This window comes from Heloderma suspectum, chromosome 4 (assembly GCF_057233095.1).
Source record: "Heloderma suspectum isolate Gila_16-S chromosome 4, 16-S_ref, whole genome shotgun sequence".
Lineage (NCBI taxonomy): Eukaryota > Metazoa > Chordata > Lepidosauria > Squamata > Helodermatidae > Heloderma > Heloderma suspectum.
Window position 1 is genome coordinate 34,864,605 of NC_139461.1, and position 18,761 is coordinate 34,883,365.

The 18,761-nt window shown below is 40.9% G+C and overlaps 1 protein-coding gene across 1 annotated transcript in view; it reads left to right on the forward strand.

The window, feature by feature from the left end:
- EIF3E (eukaryotic translation initiation factor 3 subunit E) overlaps nucleotides 1–18,554 on the forward strand; it is a 33,524-nt gene extending 14,970 nt beyond the window's left edge. The window contains exons 7-13 of the mRNA XM_084848932.1: nucleotides 208–332; nucleotides 2,857–2,983; nucleotides 4,320–4,421; nucleotides 5,718–5,827; nucleotides 14,746–14,848; nucleotides 17,885–18,019; nucleotides 18,389–18,554. Coding sequence (XP_084705058.1) covers nucleotides 208–332; nucleotides 2,857–2,983; nucleotides 4,320–4,421; nucleotides 5,718–5,827; nucleotides 14,746–14,848; nucleotides 17,885–18,019; nucleotides 18,389–18,427 — 741 coding nt within the window. The 3' untranslated portion in view covers nucleotides 18,428–18,554. The remainder of the gene's footprint in view (nucleotides 1–207; nucleotides 333–2,856; nucleotides 2,984–4,319; nucleotides 4,422–5,717; nucleotides 5,828–14,745; nucleotides 14,849–17,884; nucleotides 18,020–18,388) is intronic.
- Nucleotides 18,555–18,761: the final 207 nt, after the last annotated feature.

Below are 18,761 nucleotides of genomic sequence, written 5' to 3' on the forward strand. Positions count from 1 at the left end.
CCTGGTCAACAGCTAGTTGGCCACTGAACAGAATGCTGGACTGGATGGACCCTTGGTCTGATCCAGCATAGCTCTTATGTTCTTATACGGGATGGGACACAGGAACTGCTGTGGGGATAAGAAGATTTCCTTTTGGAATTGTAAGTTAACTTAGTTTCCAATCTTTTAACAGTTAACAGTTCAGTAAAATACCTTTCTATTTTTCAGTCTGTCAGCTCTCCACTCCAGTCTCTTCAGCAGAGAACATGGCTCATTCACTGGTCTCTCTTCGTTTTCTTCAACCATCCCAAAGGCAGAGATAACATCATTGATCTCTTTCTCTATCAGCCCCAGTGAGTTGTGTTGTACCTGCAGAAGCAAAGGGGGCGTATGAGGGTACAGTAGTAGTTCAGTTTCCTGCTCTGATGGTGATAAACTCCAACTACTGGAAGGTCACTGTAGCTTGCTGAGATTCTTGAAGCCCCTGCAATGAAAGGAATCTTTGGAACATCAAAAATTCGAAGTTATTCAGAATGCTGTATATAATGAACCATAGTTGAGGGACTGGGGGAGTTATGTCTGCACTGGTGCCTCAGACATCCTAAACATTGGGACATACTTAATTAGGCTGTTGTGTACCCTTGAAGTGAAATGTGCTACCATATCCACCCCACAGTTTTTGAGGCTATCATCCCATACACTCTTACATGCAAGTAAACGCTTGTGAAGTCAGTGGAATGTGAGTAAACCTGCATAGAATCAGGCTGAATGGATGTTGAGTCCCACCATTAGGAAATAGGGACCTTAACTGCAGTTAAGGACTTCAGTGGTAGATTGACCACATTAATAATTTGGTAAGAACCCTTGACAAAATTGAAAGTTGCGAAGTCAAAGCACTTGGCTTTCTAAGGTATGGTCATGCTATGTGATTAGCAATTTGGTATTTAGTCTGCGAAGTTTGAAGTTTTCTGCAGTACTAAGATGTGGCAAATACTGAAGGAATGAATATTAGAGATGCAATCCTTTCAGTAGCAACTGTCATAAAGTTGGAAGCGGCATTATTTCATAGATAACGTCACCTGTGCTTGACATCATCACTGATAATTGCATTACATTTAAAGTTCACAAAGATTTTAAGAGTGCAGGCTATCTATTTCATTGAAATTGGGTAGTGATGTAAGTGTTGCATGAGGTAATGCATGGATTCATTGTGTTTCAAGGACGTATGATTCATCAGCTGTAGCCATTATATGCAGACTGTGGAAGTAGTTTGTGTGAATTCATCTCTAGATGGAACTGAAATTGAACTACCCCTCCAAGTAGTTACGTTGAATTTTTTGTTATGATGACAAGACTTTCAGTTAAGTTTTGCACCCTTTTTTCTGTCTGTAATTAATGCTGATTTGCACTGAACATCCTTTTTGCATAATGGCAGTGAATCCATATTTTGTGCAATGTATCATATTCTTAAAACTTGCAGGGGTCTGAAAATCTGTGTGTAATTACATGTATGTTGTGTTCACCTGGTATGCAGTGTATAGCCTTTCATGATTTGTTTGGAGATGTAGGATTGATTAAAGGGTACATTATGTAGAGCGCATCTTTCTTTAAGACTGTCCCAGGGCAGTTGTAGTTATTCCTTGTCCTACAGCATTTAGCACTGATATTTTCAATTCACTACTACAGTTTTAAATAATTTCATGTTCCTATTAAGGCAAAGGTATATCCTGATTTTAAGTCCACAACAGCATGGAAATGTGATCAAAATCCCCCCATCCCAAGTAGCTAAACTTAAAATTTACAATCTGTTCTTGAACTTGTGAAATAAGAATTGTGCCAGCCTGTTAATCTATGGCAAATTATTTTGTTGAAAGCTAAACCAGATATATTTAAAGTGCTTAAAACAGACTAAATTGAAAAGGGGGGAGCTCAGTAAGTAGTAGAAAGGAGACCAGAACAACCCCAGAAAGGGGGGGGGGGCAGAGGAAACCAGAGCATACCGGACAGAGGGTAATAAGCCGATTCCCTGTTTCTTCCAGTTTACTAGACTCAGGTTACCTGCATAGTGTCTAAAGCTATACTACCATTCTATGGGGGCAGGGGGAGAATTAAAAAATCCAAGGAGTTTGTTCACTCAGATGCCTACAAACTTGACTCACATTTGGATTTTGCTTTTCTGAGGAACCTTGGAAGTATACTCCCCCCACTCCCTTATCCTCAGCTCTTCTCGGTAGGTTAACTGTGAGAGATTTGTAGTGTGGTGTAGTGGTGAGAGTGTTGGGCTGGGAGAACCGAATTCTAGTCCCCACTTGGCCGTGGAAGGTCACTGGGTGACTTTGGGCCAGTCTCAGACTCTCAGCCCAACCTACCTCACAGGGCTGTTGTTGTGAGGATAAAATGGAGGAGAAGGACGGTGTAAGCCACCTTGGGTTCCTTGCAAGAGGAAAAAGGGTGGGATAGAAATGCAATCAGTCCACCTGTTGAAGCAGAGACCAGGCTTCCCACATCCAAATCCAGCTCTCTTAACTATTGCTTCAAGTAAAAACTATTTCTGGCACTTTGGAATTTATTCTTGGAGCCCTATTTGATGGTCCCTTGCAACTTAATCTCAAAGTGGTCTGTGCTCAGCAGGGATAAAACAAAGGTTTGTAGGAATAATCAGGGCTGAGTTCATGGACCAAGAGCCAGGACTCAGTATCTTGCCAGAGGTTTGGCCACCATTCTGTTTCTTTGCTGAACCCCCAATGCTGCTGGAGATCCAGTAGGCAAGGGGTTTTCCTCTTCTAGCTTTCTTCCAGGGCAGGAGGCTGAGCCATCTTGTGTACTTGTTTCCTTCAAAGATTTCTGCCTCTCATTCTAAATATTCTATTTGTCTAGGTATCTTAATGCAATTCAGACAATGTGCCCACATATTCTTCGATACCTGACTACAGCAGTGATAACGAACAAAGATGTTCGAAAACGTAGGCAAGTGTTGAAGGACTTAGTCAAGGTTATTCAGCAGGTAAGGAATAATAAGATCAAATTCACTACAGTGTGATATATTCCATATGTTCATGGCCAGCCTCAGTTTTTTTAGGAGGTTGATAATGTTTAACAAGCAATGAAACTGCCTGCTTTTAGCACGGGGGAGCAAGGTTCCATCTTTCATGATTTCTTGTATCTCTGTGAAACTGCTGGATGAAATCATCTGGGCATTTGGGCTGGGCTGCTGTCAGAATGCTGATACCTAGCTCTTTGGTTTCTGTTGTTCAATCCCTGAGTGAACTGGTGAAACTTTGAACTGGAACTTGGGGGCACTTTTGGATTGGATATGGGTGAACCAGGGTTTTGACTGGGGCCAGAAGATAAGGCTATATTAGACCAATCTGGTGTCTATTTCACTGGTTAATAACTTGTTTCTGGGCTCAATACAAGGTACTGCTTTTACCTTTACATTGCTAAACAGCCTGGGGCCAGAGTATCTGGAAAACTACAGCCTCCTGTAGAAGGTAGATTGTTAAACAATTGGGAGTCAGAAATCCGTCTCGATCTACTGTAAATCGCTCAGAGGTCTACCAGTAGATCCCAGTCTACCTTCTATAATTTGCCTAAGAACTCTTTTCTACCGCTGCAGCCATTATCCTGCCCCTTGCCATCTGAAACATGATGGGAGAATGACAGAGGGCATTTTGGGTGTGGTGCCTTGATTATGGAACAGTCTGTCAAGAAAAGTATGTCCAGCCACTTCACTGTTCCCATTCAAAAGGCCAGTGAAGACTGGTTTCAGCAATTATTTTATTAAGGTCTTCTGTAAGAATCTCAATTTGTTGTTTTTTATTTTTTACTGGATCTCCAGTGTGTTGCCTATAGACCAGTGTGTCCAGAGACACACCTCCCTTGGGCCCGCCAGGCTCCCTGCCCATCCTAATTTTTATTAAGATTTGTTTTTATTATTTTTTAGCTGGTACACTGGCATGCCGTAAAGCAGAGTGCTGCTCATCAGCACCATCTTTATTTGGTTCCAAAAAACGGCCTTTGTCTTTCAGAAGGGAAGACCAGAATGCTCTGTTCCTCCGCTGCCAGCCTGCTCACTCACATACATGGACGTCCATGCATTTGCCTGCATGCAAACCATGTTAACATCTCTTTAACACTGAATATCTGGTGAAGGTGATCAGCATTAACCAGCTTTCTTATAAACATTTGTAGGACTACTAAGTCATGAATAATGATTTTTAGGCTCATCTCATACCGGTTCCTCCAAACTGTTTCTGTTGCTATAAATAATTTTGATAATATAAACTTTCGGAGGTACTATTTGGAGGTGTTTACTTGTACAACTACTTTTCAATGTGCAGGAATCTTATACCTACAAGGACCCAATAACAGAGTTTGTAGAATGCTTGTATGTGAACTTTGACTTCGATGGAGCTCAGAAAAAGCTGAGAGAATGTGAATCGGTAAGGATCTTTTAAGAAGTGTAGTCCTAACAAATAGAAGCCTCTAAATGGCCACTGTGACAGTTAAATTATCTCTAAACTGAGGCAAGCTGTCTGACTGCTGGGAACGGGGTGGAGGGTGGGGGACAGAAAACCAAGGGGCGGGAGGGGGAATGGAAGAGAGTGACTAGAAACAGGAGCACTCCATGCTGCCATGTGCCTCAAGCACTCATTGTGTTGAAAAACATCCTAAACAAACAATAAAGAACTTTTTTGCAGGTCCTGTTTGTTTATATAACACTAATATTGATACATATAAAAATAAATATGTGGTTGTTGATCACTTCACAGGGGGCTCAAAATTGTTGGGGCATTTCCTAATGAAGTAGAGCTGTAACATATGCAGTCAGTCCAAGGCACCCTAACTACTAGGTAAATCTGCAAATGTAGTGCTGGTACACCTCCCCTTCAAAGCAGGGGACTCGGAATTGTGCCCTATATGGTTAGACATGCTCCCAGCCTAGGTAGAAAGCTGAAACTTGGCAAGCATACAGCTAAAGAAATCCTGATAAACAGAAAAGCCTGGGAAAGGGAATTATAAAAGAGTCCCCCGAGAAGTGGACCTCAAAATGATTACAATGCTTCCAGGCTACCCAGATATCTGAAATTTGGCACCTACGTAGTCCAAGGAACTCTGATTGCTAAAAGCCTGAAAATGGGACACTTCTTGTTGTTGTTCAGTCGTGTCCGACTCTTCGTGACCCCATGGACTATAGCATGCCAGGCCTTCCTGTCCTCCACTCTCTCCCAGAGTGTGATCAAGTCCATATTCATTGCATCGGTGATGCTATCTAGCCATCTCATCCTCTGCCGTCCCCTTCTCCTTTTGCCTTCAATCTTTCCCATCATCAGGGTCTTTTCCAGAGAGTTTTCTCTTTGCATTAGGTGGCCAAAATATTTGAGCTTCAGCTTCATTATCTGTCCTTCCAATGAGCACTCAGGGTTGATTTCGTTTAGGATTGACTGATTTGACCTCCTTGCAGTCCAGGGGACTCATACGAGTCTTCTCCAGCACCACAGTTTGACACTTCTTGTTCCTTATACTCAAAATTTGTGTCATGTAGTTTACCTCTTAATGGAAGCCAGCATTATAGCATGTTGCAAGCCAAGCCCCATGTAGAAGGTAATGTTGAATCAGACTGTAGTTTAAGGAAAGGGGACATGTTTCCAAGTGCTCCATATAATCTTACCATCATTTGTGCTGTTTCCAGCCATGCTTCTTCATGGTCCAACTACATGCTATGTGCTGTCTTGCAGGTTCTTGTGAATGACTTCTTCTTGGTGGCATGTCTTGAAGACTTCATTGAGAATGCTCGCCTCTTTATATTTGAGACTTTCTGCCGCATCCACCAGTGCATCAGCATAAAGTAAGAAAACTAGAAGCATAATAAAAACTCTTTCTTTTGTAGTCAGATAAACCATATTTAAATGATACTGTGAAGTTGCTTCAATTGTAGCTGAATTACAAGGAAATTTTTTTAACATACTAAAAAGTGGAAGATGAAGTGTTAAAGCTATATTTTACAACATTTGAATGTTAAAGCTATCCCTTGTATACCTATTACAAACGGCTTGGGGCCAGGTTACCTGAAGGATCGCCTCCTCCCATATGTGCCTGCCCGGACCTTAAGGTCATCATCAGAGGCCCTTCTCCGTGAGCCCCTGCCAAAGGAAGTGAGGCAGGTGGCTACTAGGAGGAGGGCTTTTTCTGTTGTGGCACCCCGGCTCTGGAATGAGCTCCCTAGTGAGGTTCGCCTGGCGCCTACATTGTACTCCTTTCGGCGCCAGGTGAAGACCTTTTTATTTTCCCAGGCATTTTAGCTTTCTAAATTTTTATCTTTGCTGTTTTAAATCTGTATTTTAAACTCCTGTACTGCTGCTAGGTTTTATTGTGGTTGTATTGTTATATTGTGGTTTTAATGTTCTATATATTTTAAATTGTTTTATTGTGTGTTGTTTCGTTTTAGTTTTTGTGAACCGCCCAGAGAGCTTCGGCTATTGGGCGGTATAGAAATGAAATAAATAAATAAATAAATAATAAATAAATAAACTTTGAATGGGAAGCAATTCTAGTGGAAGCAGAGATAGGAAATTGCTTCCTTGTAGGATATATCTTGATGCTGGTACTCTTCTAATTCATTCTTCAGGTAAATCTTACTTTGTAATGGAAGCTACTCTAACACCAGGCCTGCTGTTGCTCTTATCTCCTCCAGCTACTTAGATCTTCTCCAAGCATTCAGGGCTCGTGGAAAATGCAAGAGTAACGTATTGTGTGTGGTGGAGAAGCTTAAGGGCAGGCTTCAATCACGGTAGCTTTAGATGTGTAAATATTACACATCTAATATTTTGGGGAGTGCATTCAAACATAATCATATGCTGCTTTGTGTGGAACAGCTCAGAAATTAGGGAAAGCAGGGCAACAGGTTAGCTAATGCAGGAATGGGTTAATGTGGGAGGATCCTGTGATACAGGAATGGTTTAGCCGGGGAGGATCCTGTGCTCCTGATGTTCTGCCCTTGTATAGACTCACTGAGTAAGGCGTCATTACTAATTTGGATACTATTGTTGCAGTTTGAGCCACAATGAAGTGCTGATCCTAAGACTGCCCTTTTGGAGGTACAGGCTGTATTCAGATGATCACAATTTTCAAATGATCGGGAATGTGCAGAGAAATTGCATCCCTGATTGAGCCAGTGGCCACTTTTGGATGATCATATATCTGCTTAATAAGCTGAGATATGAATGAGCCTTCTGCCCGTGCACACAATCCATTTATTGCTTTCTTTGTAGCATGAGCAATTAAGCAAGGAAGCTTCTAAGCATAGTTTCCGACTCCATTCAAATGGGGAAATGATGGTTACCAACTTCAGAACAAGCCAAGCTATTAAAACAACTTCAAACCTTGGTTTAATATCTTGGCTTTTCCTAAGCTGGTAACCATAGTTTCCTGGTTTGGACAAAATGAGGCGGTATATGGTTAATTAGAAGCCTCCTAATTTGATTTGTTAAGGAGTGAAGGGACTACACATGTAGACTTGTTCATATCTTGGTTTATAAAGCAGAAATATGGTCATTTGACAACCAGCTGTCACTGTTGCTGGTCATTCCAAAATGACTGGAATGTTGCCGTGAAATACCCAGAGGGTGGGCTGTAGCGGCATCTAACCTCTGGAAAAACCTCCCTTGTGTAGTTCAAGAGGCAGAAAACGGGACATCTTTCAAACACCTCTGAAAACGCACTTGTTCACCCAGGGTTTCCCTGGGCTGTAGGTAAATTAATTATGCTGCTCCATTTTACTGCTCCTTGATTTTTGACTGTAGTTGGAAGTGTTTTTAATGCTGTGTTTTAATGTTTTTAATACTGTATTTTAATATTGTGAACCACTGAGAGATTTTTTTATATTCAGCAGTATATAAATGCCGCAAATAAATAAAATAGTAAATTTCACTCTACAGTGAAAACCAAAAGAGCAATACAAGAATATGTTAGACTCTTGTGTTCCTCTGGAGCCAGAGTAGGTTGGGTGACATCAGCACTGACTCTGCCAGCTTTAATGCTGGAAACAAAAGGAGCCAGAATAACTATTGCCTTGAGTGTTGTAATGTGGGCAGTATCCAGTGCTGCCCATCTGCGCACGGGGCCCTCTGCCATTTTCGTTCCATGTGTGGCCGTGCCGATTCTGTTGCACCAGCAGCACCCGCTGCTTGTGCAGTGGAGATTTAGCCCTTCCAGGGGCAAGCTCCTAAACAAGCAGAAACAGTCGTTTCTGGAACTTGGAAAGTCAGCGGAGTTCCCTTATGCCAGCTCCACCTGCCTACACCGTTCCAGAAACAAGCATTTCCTATTATTTTGGGTTGCCACCAGAAGCGGTAAATCTCCATTCTGCAAGCGGTAGGTGCTGCTTGCCAAACTGAATTGGTCGGGCTGGCTGCGCACGGGCAGTCACCGTTCTGCCTTGTGTCACTTTTCATCTGCTGCTGCTGTATTTTTAATATTACACTTAAAACTACTTTAACTATCACAGAAATGTTTTCTTATAGCATTTTCCATCACTAGCAAATGCTATTATATTCCTATCAGTCAATCTGGTTTTAATCAACTACTTTTTCATGTAATAAGTTACAGTTTTACAGTTGAGATGTTAAACTCAGCAGACACAACAATGTGCTAGCAAATAGCAGTTGGTGACTTGGATCTTTTACAGTTCCTTCTTGTGTTTGACCAGTAATGGCTCCTTTCACACTTGATACATAATTCACATGATTAGATAGGTGGGCCTTGATGCTGGTCCAGACTAATACAAAATAAATTCTCACGGTCCCTGGGAGTGGGAATCATGGTGAGGCTCATACACTCATATGAGCAAAGGTGGCTGATAATGGAAATGTGGATGTTTGCTCCAGTGGGAGCTTCGCACTGTAGGTGTAGGAGACTGTAGTTGAAAATTTCTTGAGTTGGGGGTCTTGCTCACAAGATTGGTAGCTAGTATTGTCAGCTGATCCAAGAAACTGTAAAGTAGAAAAGCACAGGCTTACATGAAAATATGCTAAGTGTGTTCTGTGTCAGCTACATCTCAAATGATGCTATTATGATTTGCTAGACTTAGCCAAAGGGTATTACTCTGGCAGAGCTTTTGAAAACAGTTTTACTTGTCTTAAGTATGTGCGTGTGTGATGTCAGAGTGTAGACAGTTAAGGAATTGTGTGTGGGGGTGGTTGGGAGGAGAGATTCCCATGTCTCCTTGAGTGTGGTGGCTTTACTAAATACTTTGAAGCTTTATAAATCTGAAAAAGTAAAAAACCACACTTCCTGAAAATTTTATCTTTCATCTTTGTTTGTCTAGTCGGCCTGAACAGGCCTCTGTGTGAGAGCCTGAATATGTGAATTCCAAATCTTGCCTTTCAAAGGTTGCCATATCATGCTGACCTGTTCTGATCAAACTAAAAGTGTATTAGCTCCTGTACATTAGATCAGTGTCTTCAAACAAGAGTAGTAACTGATGCTATTAAATGTAAAAACATTACCAATTTGGCGAAAGAACATGAGTGAATCAATACAGTTTGTAAGAGGAAGGGCATTCGATTGGGCTGTCTTGCTTAATTAGTCATTGTAACACAACTGATTGTAGTCTTTGCATGGTACACTTACAGGCTTGTTTTCAACAACTGCACAATACCTCACACTAAAACACCCTTCCCCAATGTGGTGCCCTCCAGATTTGTTGGTCTCGCATCATCCCAAACCAACAATGTCCTGTTGGCTTGAGATTATGGGGGTTTAGTCCAACACGTGGGAGGCACCAGGTTGGGGAAGTCTGTGCTACAGGGACACATTCAACACTAATGCTAATGCAATATCCACAGCCAAAAATAAGCTATCTATTCAATATTTTAAGACTGGTTTCTGAAGGACTTGAGGGAGTATCTAGGAACATTAGACACTTTTTTTGGTAACATAAAATAATTAAGGGCAGGATAACAATCCAGTTTGAAGCCTAAATTTATTTTAGAGGAGAGGATAAAAATCATAAACCAAATGTAGAATAACAGTTCTTACTTCAGTCTCTAAGATTTTTCTGCATATTTAATATCAACGATATTTTGGCTGATAATGAGTATTAACCATTTGATCTTGCACCAGTCATATGGGTAAGATTCCAGCTCAAAAGTTTGGAACTAGAATAATGTCTAAAGCTCCATTGGCCGGGGGTGGGCGGGGATAACTGCTCTTGTTTGTCCCTCTTAAAGGTTTGTATGTGTGTCCTTCTCCCACCTTCCTCCCCTTCTACCCCCAACAGATGAATATTCCTGCACAGCCTCCATAGAATTTAAAAAAGAAAAGAAAAACAAGGTTCACAGCACAGGCATTGCTGTGGAAGAGTTAGTCTAACTGCTATTCATTGGTTGTGTGTTTAACAGCACAAGGTGTTTTTTTTTCTTTTTTTAAATAGGGTCAGTTATTTTCTGTTCTATAAGTTTATTTGTGATAATGAATGGGTGCCAACTGCCAATACAATATTAGGCAAGTTTGGCAGTTTCAAAGTTGAAATTAATTTTTTTCTGGTGGCTATCCTTAGCAAGTATGTGAGACATGAAGGCCTGGGAAAAAAATGGAAACATTCAGGGAAAAAAAGTTATTTCCCCAAGAACTATTTTTGTGTTTTCTGAAAAATTGAACAGCTTTGGATCATGAAACTGAAGGTGCCCCAACAGCTGTAGAGGAAGAGAACTCTGTTGAAATAGATGAGTGGTTGTCAACATATCATACAGGTTTTTTATTGCTAAAATTTATTAGTGCAGCCTTCCATATATGTTGGTGCCTTCCATATGTGTTGGACTACAACTTCCAGAATCCCCAGCTGTCTATGCCAACATATATGGAGGGCACCAAGTTGGAGAAGGTTGAATTAGGGCGCAATCCTATGGGGATAAGTGGCTGCCTCTGAACTTGGAGGCAACTGCTAATCCAATGTGGGTCAGGAGAAGCATGGAGGGGATCGTTCCCTCCACAATTCTCCAGCTGATTTCGGCTGTCTAGCTGTGGGAAGGTGGAGTGGGGGAGGAGACTACCGGATGACACATAGGATGTGTCGTACTGGCATTTCCGCCTTCCCCGCCTCGGAACACCCCGTGGATGCCCCATTTTGGCCGCTTTGCACTCCTCTTCCGAGCGCGGAGCACAGGGCCATTCCACGCTGCCTATGAGGCAGCACGCAGGCAGGGGGTAGATCAGTTCCTGGAAATCCGCTTATCCTATCGCTGTCTAGCCACTGACTAGCAGCCATAGGATTGCTCCCTTAGCGTGTCAGCAGATTACAGTACCTTTGTTTCTTTCTTACATTTAACCAATAAGGGAAGTATATAATATTGTCTTAAAATTTGTACAACTATTCTAATAAAAATCTACATAATACAGCATTTAAATCACATTAAGTGTGCTTTAATTTGTTTCCTCAAATATTTCAGGTCACGTACTTGCAGTGCAGGGTTCCCCAATGTGGTGCCCATGGGCACCATGGCGCCTGCAGGGACTTTCAGCGGTGCCCATGAAGCTCTCCACTCCCTGCCCTCTTAAAAAAAATGTTTTAATAAACACCTTGGAAAATGTTAAGGCATTCTTTTTTCCTCCTTCCTTTATAGCCTCTAGCCTTGGCCTTACTCTTCTCTCTACCTCTTTGCATTGCTTTCCCCCCTTCTTTCCCAGCTTTTAGCCATGCTGTTTTTCCCCCTCCTAAACTCTAACTTGATCTTTCTCTCCCCTCTACTCCTTTACCTTGCTATTTCTCCCTCCCTCCCTTTAGCCTCAAAATTTCTCTCCCCACAACCTCTTTAGCTCGCTTTTGACTAGCCAGTCCACCATGGCAGTCATTATAAGTCTAGCCACATCCTTTGTGGGAGCCATTTTGTGGAGGGGCCCACAGCGGTTTCTCAAATTCCCAATTGTTCTCATGGTTCTAAAAAAGGAGTAGAGCATTGAGACAAAGTTATAATGGGTTCCTTTTTTAGCTTTGTTTATTTTTCCTACTAAATTAGATCACTCTCTAGTGATTTTCCAATGCAAACTGAAAATTTTCTGATACAAAACACCCTATACAAATTAGTCTAATTTGCATAGGAAAAATTTTCAATTCAAAATTTTCCAGAAAACCCACATCACTGCATGGATTGCATGGTCAGCTTCCACATGAACAGAACCAAGCTATCCTTGTCCACATACATCCTGTGGTCATGTGGCAAAAACTCTACACAGGATACCGATGAAGCTAGCAGTGGGTTGCCACAGTCCCAATAGCACTTTTCCAGGCCACAACAATCACAGGAACCACTGGCGCTCTATCTGTGTCCTGCCTGGTCCATACGTATTTCACACAATTGTAAGGAACAAAGGATGGCTCAGACTTGCTCACATGTAGGGGAACAGTATGTGAACCAGCCAGAAGGCTCATACCTGTGAAAAGTTTACTGGATAAAATATCACATACATGACAACTGAAAAGGGAAACCTGTATACTGTTCTATTAGTAGTGCCTTTAGTCTTTTTTAGGAAAGACACTTGCTATTGAGTCTTCTGCAGTGCTTTCCAAATAGAATTTGTTCTTGGAATTTAGAATGGATATTATATGAAGATTCTCTAACTGGACTCCAGGCACATACCTCTGAATTGTAACTGAGAACCAGGTTTTCAAAGAGCACTTATTCATAAGGCTTTCAGAGGCTAGCACACAACATCCAACTTCAGTTCAGTTTCCTCAGATGGAAAACTGTCATTTTGATTCATTACCCATCTGTCATGTAGTATGCATATTTATTGCTGGATAATTGTACTAAATGTTATTGATCTTTAATGCCATGTGCAGTATATTGTGATTACCAGGCCACATTACACTTGAGTTATTGTTAATAAGTTTCTGTGTAGTTGAAATCCTAGAGTTGAAAATGAAGTCTGCATATTTAATAACTTGAGGTATGTTATCTTAAGACGGGCAGCCAGAAAATAAAATAGCTAGACTTAAGTTGAAGGTAGGCAGAGATTGCATTGGGGAATGATTAAAATAGAGACTTCAGTGTTGCACGTTGGCCAAGTTTCAGATAAAAACACTGGGCATTACTGAATTCTAGAAGCCGAGAGTAGAATAAGGTTTATAATTCTTGAGTGAGTGAAACACCAAAAGAAATGCCAAAAAGTTGTTAGAAAGACACAGGAAGTGCTGTCTGCGGAGTGCCTGTTGACAGGACAGCAAATCTTGCTGCTTGTCTCATTCTGTAAAGAACAAGAAATTGGGATAAGTCTGTTCATAAAATGACATCCTTGAACGAGTGACTCAATCGTTAAACCTTCTGTGTCAGACTCTCGTGTCTCGGGAACAAGTGATCGGATACAGCACATTGAAGTGCCGTCTGTCTAGTGCTTTATTTCTGATTGAGTTAAAATGAAACCCTCCCTGGAAGTATTACTTCACCAAAAGCCAGATGGATATTCTGCAAATGAAAAGTAGCTTAGAAGGCCCTTTTAGAGTATGTGTGTATGTTCTAGTGTTGTGGAGAAATTGCCTAGTTACCTAACCAAATCTAATTCTGTCTGGTTTCTGGAATATATAGTCCCTTTATAAACTTCATTGGCCCTCTACTTCATAAACTTCAACTATTGTGACTAGTGTAACATCTGAACTTGGTTTTAAATAGTGTATATAAAAAAGCTCATGAGCCATACTGGTTCCTAACCAGTTTGATTTTTACAGGGGTGGGCAGAAGGTAGCTTGGGAACTACTAGTAGAGCTCAGATGATTTGCAGTAGATAAGCAGGGATTTCTGCTTCCCAGTTATTTAACAATAGCATTAACATTATAAAACCCTCCCTGTCCTAAATTAGACTGTGGAAATGAAGAAAGCTTGAAGTAACCAGGAGTGGATTTTTGTGTGGAAGGACTGGGAGCTGCAGTTCTGGCACTCAAACCAAATCCTTGGGCTCAAGAATTCTTTCATTCAAATTGTGCCTTTTGCACCAGGCTCCAGTTGGTGAATCTTGGGGTTGATGTAAAAAAAAAAGATTCTGCAAGCCTGAATTCTGCCCACCTTGGATTATTAGACTACCTTAAAACAAATCAGAAGAAGTGTCTTGGATGTGTTGGACAGCTTACTTTTTCTGTGAATACCTCTTGGGGGATTTTCTTCTGTAGCGTAAATAGTATTAAGCACATGAATCCACAGTAGGTCTTAAAGGTTCTAGTCAAACATTTGCAAACTGTAATTACAAGCAGTAGTATCTCATTATTACAGTATGCCAGCTGTCAATCAGACAGGTCTCCTTGATACATGTTAGATTGCTTTTTAATCTAGGTCAGCTTTCCCCAACCTGATGCTCTCCAGATATGTTGGACTACAACTCCCAGAATTCCTCAGCCAGCATGTGTTGTAGTCCAAGACATCTGGAGGGCACCAGGTTGGAAAAGGCTGATCTAGAATATTCTGTTGTGCAAAAGATTGGTGCAAAGTATCTTTGCTTTCTCGTGTTTCCTACTCCTTGTTGCTTCTAGCTGTTAGAATATCAAGGCTGGCTATTGGCAGCCTCTTCTAAACAGTTTTAAAATAAACTGTATTGTGATGCTGGATCAACCCAAGACCTTTTAAAACACAATTGGGAACAATGTTGGAACCGTCAAATATATTAGATACTTAGCATATTACCTAATTCCAACTTTGGCAAGTACAAATGCACAAACGTCAAGGCCAGACCACACATTTCATTAAATGTCTTATTTCTCTCTTCCCACTTCCCCACCCCCAGTATGTTGGCAGATAAGTTAAATATGACCCCTGAAGAAGCTGAACGATGGATTGTGAATTTAATCCGGAATGCAAGGCTGGATGCCAAGATAGATTCAAAATTGGTAAGCCCCACATCGCTTTGCATAGCATTATCTGATCTGTTATAGGAAACTCTTAAAACTCATTGCTAGCTATAAGAGTGTACCTTCCCAAGCCACACAAGTATCTGTCATATTGCAGATATATTGTAGCCTGAGATACAGGGGGATATCTAAGGCCACATAGTAAGTTCATTCTTGAAGCAAGATTTGAACCATGGATCTGGCATACAAGTTGTGGCTCTAATTGGTATGTCATCCCAGCTTTTGAGCAAGTGAACCAGGACTTAATACAGGAGTATTGCAGCATACTACTGAAAATGAAGTTCTTCAAATGGCCCAGTGGGCAGAAGGGTATAACCAGAGATAATCAGAAGCTATTCACAAATGGAATTCATTTGTAAGATGTATTTTAAAAAGTTTTGTTTTATAGCAGATATGCAGGGAATCAGATTTATGAGATAAAGAAACAATGCACAAGAAACCAGAGGAAAATAAAAATACACTATACGTGAATTTTAGAGAAAATATAATGCAATTATTAAAACAAAAAGTAAAACGGTTAAATGAAAATGTAAAATTTAACTTCTGTAAACCGCCCAGAGAGCTTCAGCTATGGGGCAGGATAGAAATGTTAATAATAATAATACGTTGAAACATTTTAAAGAATGTTAAAATGTTTAAAGACTAACAAATAAGGTAAAGTGACTCTTACTTACAAGGTTTATATAATGCAGAGTTAGCTACACTTAGCCCTTTATAAAAACCCTACATATTCCATCAGCTCCCTAGTTAAAGCTTATGATGTTCCCAGCTGTATAACAGTTTGGCCTAAACGTTAAGAAAGAAAGATACTTACAGCTACCTAGCCTGGTCAGAGGAGACAAGCTTATGTGGACTTTGATGGATGTCCCGTTGTCCAAAGTGTAGGATCCAGTGGAATCCAAATAAAAAATAATCCAAGTAAAATTGGAGGAAAATGTTCAAACATAAAGTAGTGAAGTCTTAACCTCAGCCAGAAACAAAATGAAAGGAAATAAAAGGAGAAAGGAAGAGAATCATGGTAAATCTAGATATATTAAAAGCTGTCCACAAGCCAAAAATCTAGCTCAGTGGAAGGCTAGGTCTGTAAAAATCATAAGGAACCATTCAAATAATGAAGCTGTGTGGTCTGAACCTAAAGCGTTACTTTTAGGAGACAAGATACATTGGGACACCATATGGTACCAGGGAAGTATGAAGATGCATGTAAATAACAGAGGGGAAACAATCCCAAAGAACTAATAAAGATTAATCAGAACTGTGCAGTCTGAGGAAAAGTCAGCACAGAATAAACTAACTCATTGTGAAATTATTGAAAGGGAAAAAAACTCTAAAAGCAAAGTTCCAGGCCAAAACATCTGGAGGGTCGCAGCTTGCCTGCCGCTGTTATACATAGTCAAGGCCCAAAGTGTGGGTTGGGCTATCACAGATTACTGAAAGGAGAAAGTGGGGTTGCACATATCCAGCCATCTTAAGACCTGTTAACTCGGGCTGGAGTTGAAAGGGTGGCAGCAGGTGCTTGAGGTGGATTGCTGCAACAGAAGATTATGGATGGCAGCAGGTAGGTTGTGGGGAGCATAGAAAAGTGTGATACAGAAGTCTGTGCAGGGTACTTCTAGTTTAGCATTTTTATAGTAGCACTTTCTCACTAACAAATCCCCAATATATTAAACTCTCTGGGTTTAAACAGAGGTTTGGCAATAGATCTGTCAACTGGGAAAAGTTCTGTTATCTGTGTGGTGTTTTCAAAGTGTTTCCCACTTGGCAGCTTTTTGTCCCAAATCGATTGTTAAATTTGTGGGTGATTGAGTAGGGATGGACAGACTCACTGGAGTGTGTGCTCGGCAGGCTCTGGAGGGCTCAGCACTCTGTCCAGGACTGCATTGCAGCTGCCCGCTTCTCCATGTGAGCTACCATCTTTTACACTAGATGTGACTATATTTTCGTATATTGTTGCGCACAACGGTGGCTGCGAAGGGCCATTTCCACAATATTAGAGGCCTCTAATGTTGTAGAAATGGCTCTTTCTGGCCACCATTGTGCGCAAAAGTAAATATACAAAAATATAGAGCTCCATCTTGAGTAAAAAGGGCTCTGTATTTTTGTATATTTACTGTTGCGCACAACGGTGGCTGGAAAATATCTATGCTTTCTCCCTCCCCCCTCCCAGCTATTTGAGACTTGATGGGAAGAGGATGACGAGAAGGGTTTCCTTCTAGTCCTCCTCCCAACGAGGTACTGCCTTCGCGGTAGCTGTGATGGGAGGGGCAGAAAGGATCGCCCCCTCCGTGCCGAGCTATGGTCCCACAGCCACCCATCTGTGTGGGTAGCCATTATATGTAGAAATGTTGACTCGCTATTTTTTGTAAATCTTGTACACGGTGGTAGTCCAGAAGGTGCCGGCCATTGGGCGCAAGATTTTATTTATGGAAAATAGCAAGCCACAATTTTTACATATAATGGCAACATGCACAGAGGACAGGCAGCTGTGGGCACTCATGGGCGGGGCTGGTAAGTCCTCCCAGCATATGCAGCTTGGCGAGTGAGGGTGGAGGCTTGGTGAGCCACGTCTGGGGAGGCTGAGCGGGGTGGAATCTGATGGATTCTATCCCTATGTGGATGTTCGAACACCCATAGGATTGAGATGTGGTTTGGGAATTTGTTGAGGGAAAGCTACTGATAAATGCTTGGATGCTTAGGTGTACCTACCGTATACACACTAAGTATAGAATGGCAGAGAGGCTGAGACTTCACAGCATTGGATAAACATTAAGGTAATGGAAATGTACAGGCAGCCCTATTCAGCGCTGACACATAGATGAAAGGAATAACATCTTTATTGCCCTATATGTGCAGGTTACAGATGTTTCGTCACATAAAGGACACATAATATCCTGTAAACTACCTAGTGACCATGAGTATAAAATGAACGTGTACCAGTCATGATTGCCAACTGTATCCAGCATAGAGCCTGTCTTCAACTTTTGATGCAAAGTGGTTTTTTCTTTGTTTTTTAAGGGTCATGTTGTTATGGGGAACAATGCAGTGTCACCTTATCAGCAAGTGATTGAAAAGACCAAAAGCTTGTCTTTCCGGAGTCAGATGTTGGCTATGAATATTGAGAAAAAACTGAACCAGGGCAGTAGGGCTGAAGTAAGTACAAGTTGTTCTGCCAATATATTGTCAATGCAAGTAAAGTCTCCAGAATGGAAGACACTGGGATGGTTTAATATATCGAGGGTGTACCTAATTATAGCATTTATATATCTGTTTACTTACTCGTCTCAAGGGTTGGAATATATTTAGAGAAATAGGTTTAGAGTCAAACATCTATTTAAAAAAAAAAATCAGTCATGTACACACAGCTAAAAATCTCCACAGCTGTGTTTATTGCTCTGACCAAAAGTAACTGTAAAAAATGTTTTTCATATAATATCTGCTTTCAAGCCTTATTAGCTTGGAGTACACAACACTTTGTATCCTGACTTCCAAATTTGCTTTTTTTTTTCTTTTTTTTTTAAGGCTCCTAACTGGGCTACTCAAGACTCTGGCTTCTACTGAAATACTTCTATGGAAGAAAGACAACTTCCATTTGATAAGGACTTCAATTATGTACTGTTTTGAAGAGTGAACTTTGAATGTGAACTTTGCAGCACATGATGATTTGAATAAAATTGGCTACTTTTAATTGACTGGTTGTCTATCTTTAATTGCATTTGTTAAAGGCTTTTGTTCAAGGCAGTACAGTTAGCAATTTCTTGAAAGCTTCAAAAATCTAATTTAAAGTCTGAAAGAGTTGGCTAAACTCAACTATAATTGCTTAAAAGCCCCTAAATTCTAAGCCTCCACTAGAGATTATTTCCAGAAATAACCAAAACTTGCCAAGTGTGAACAT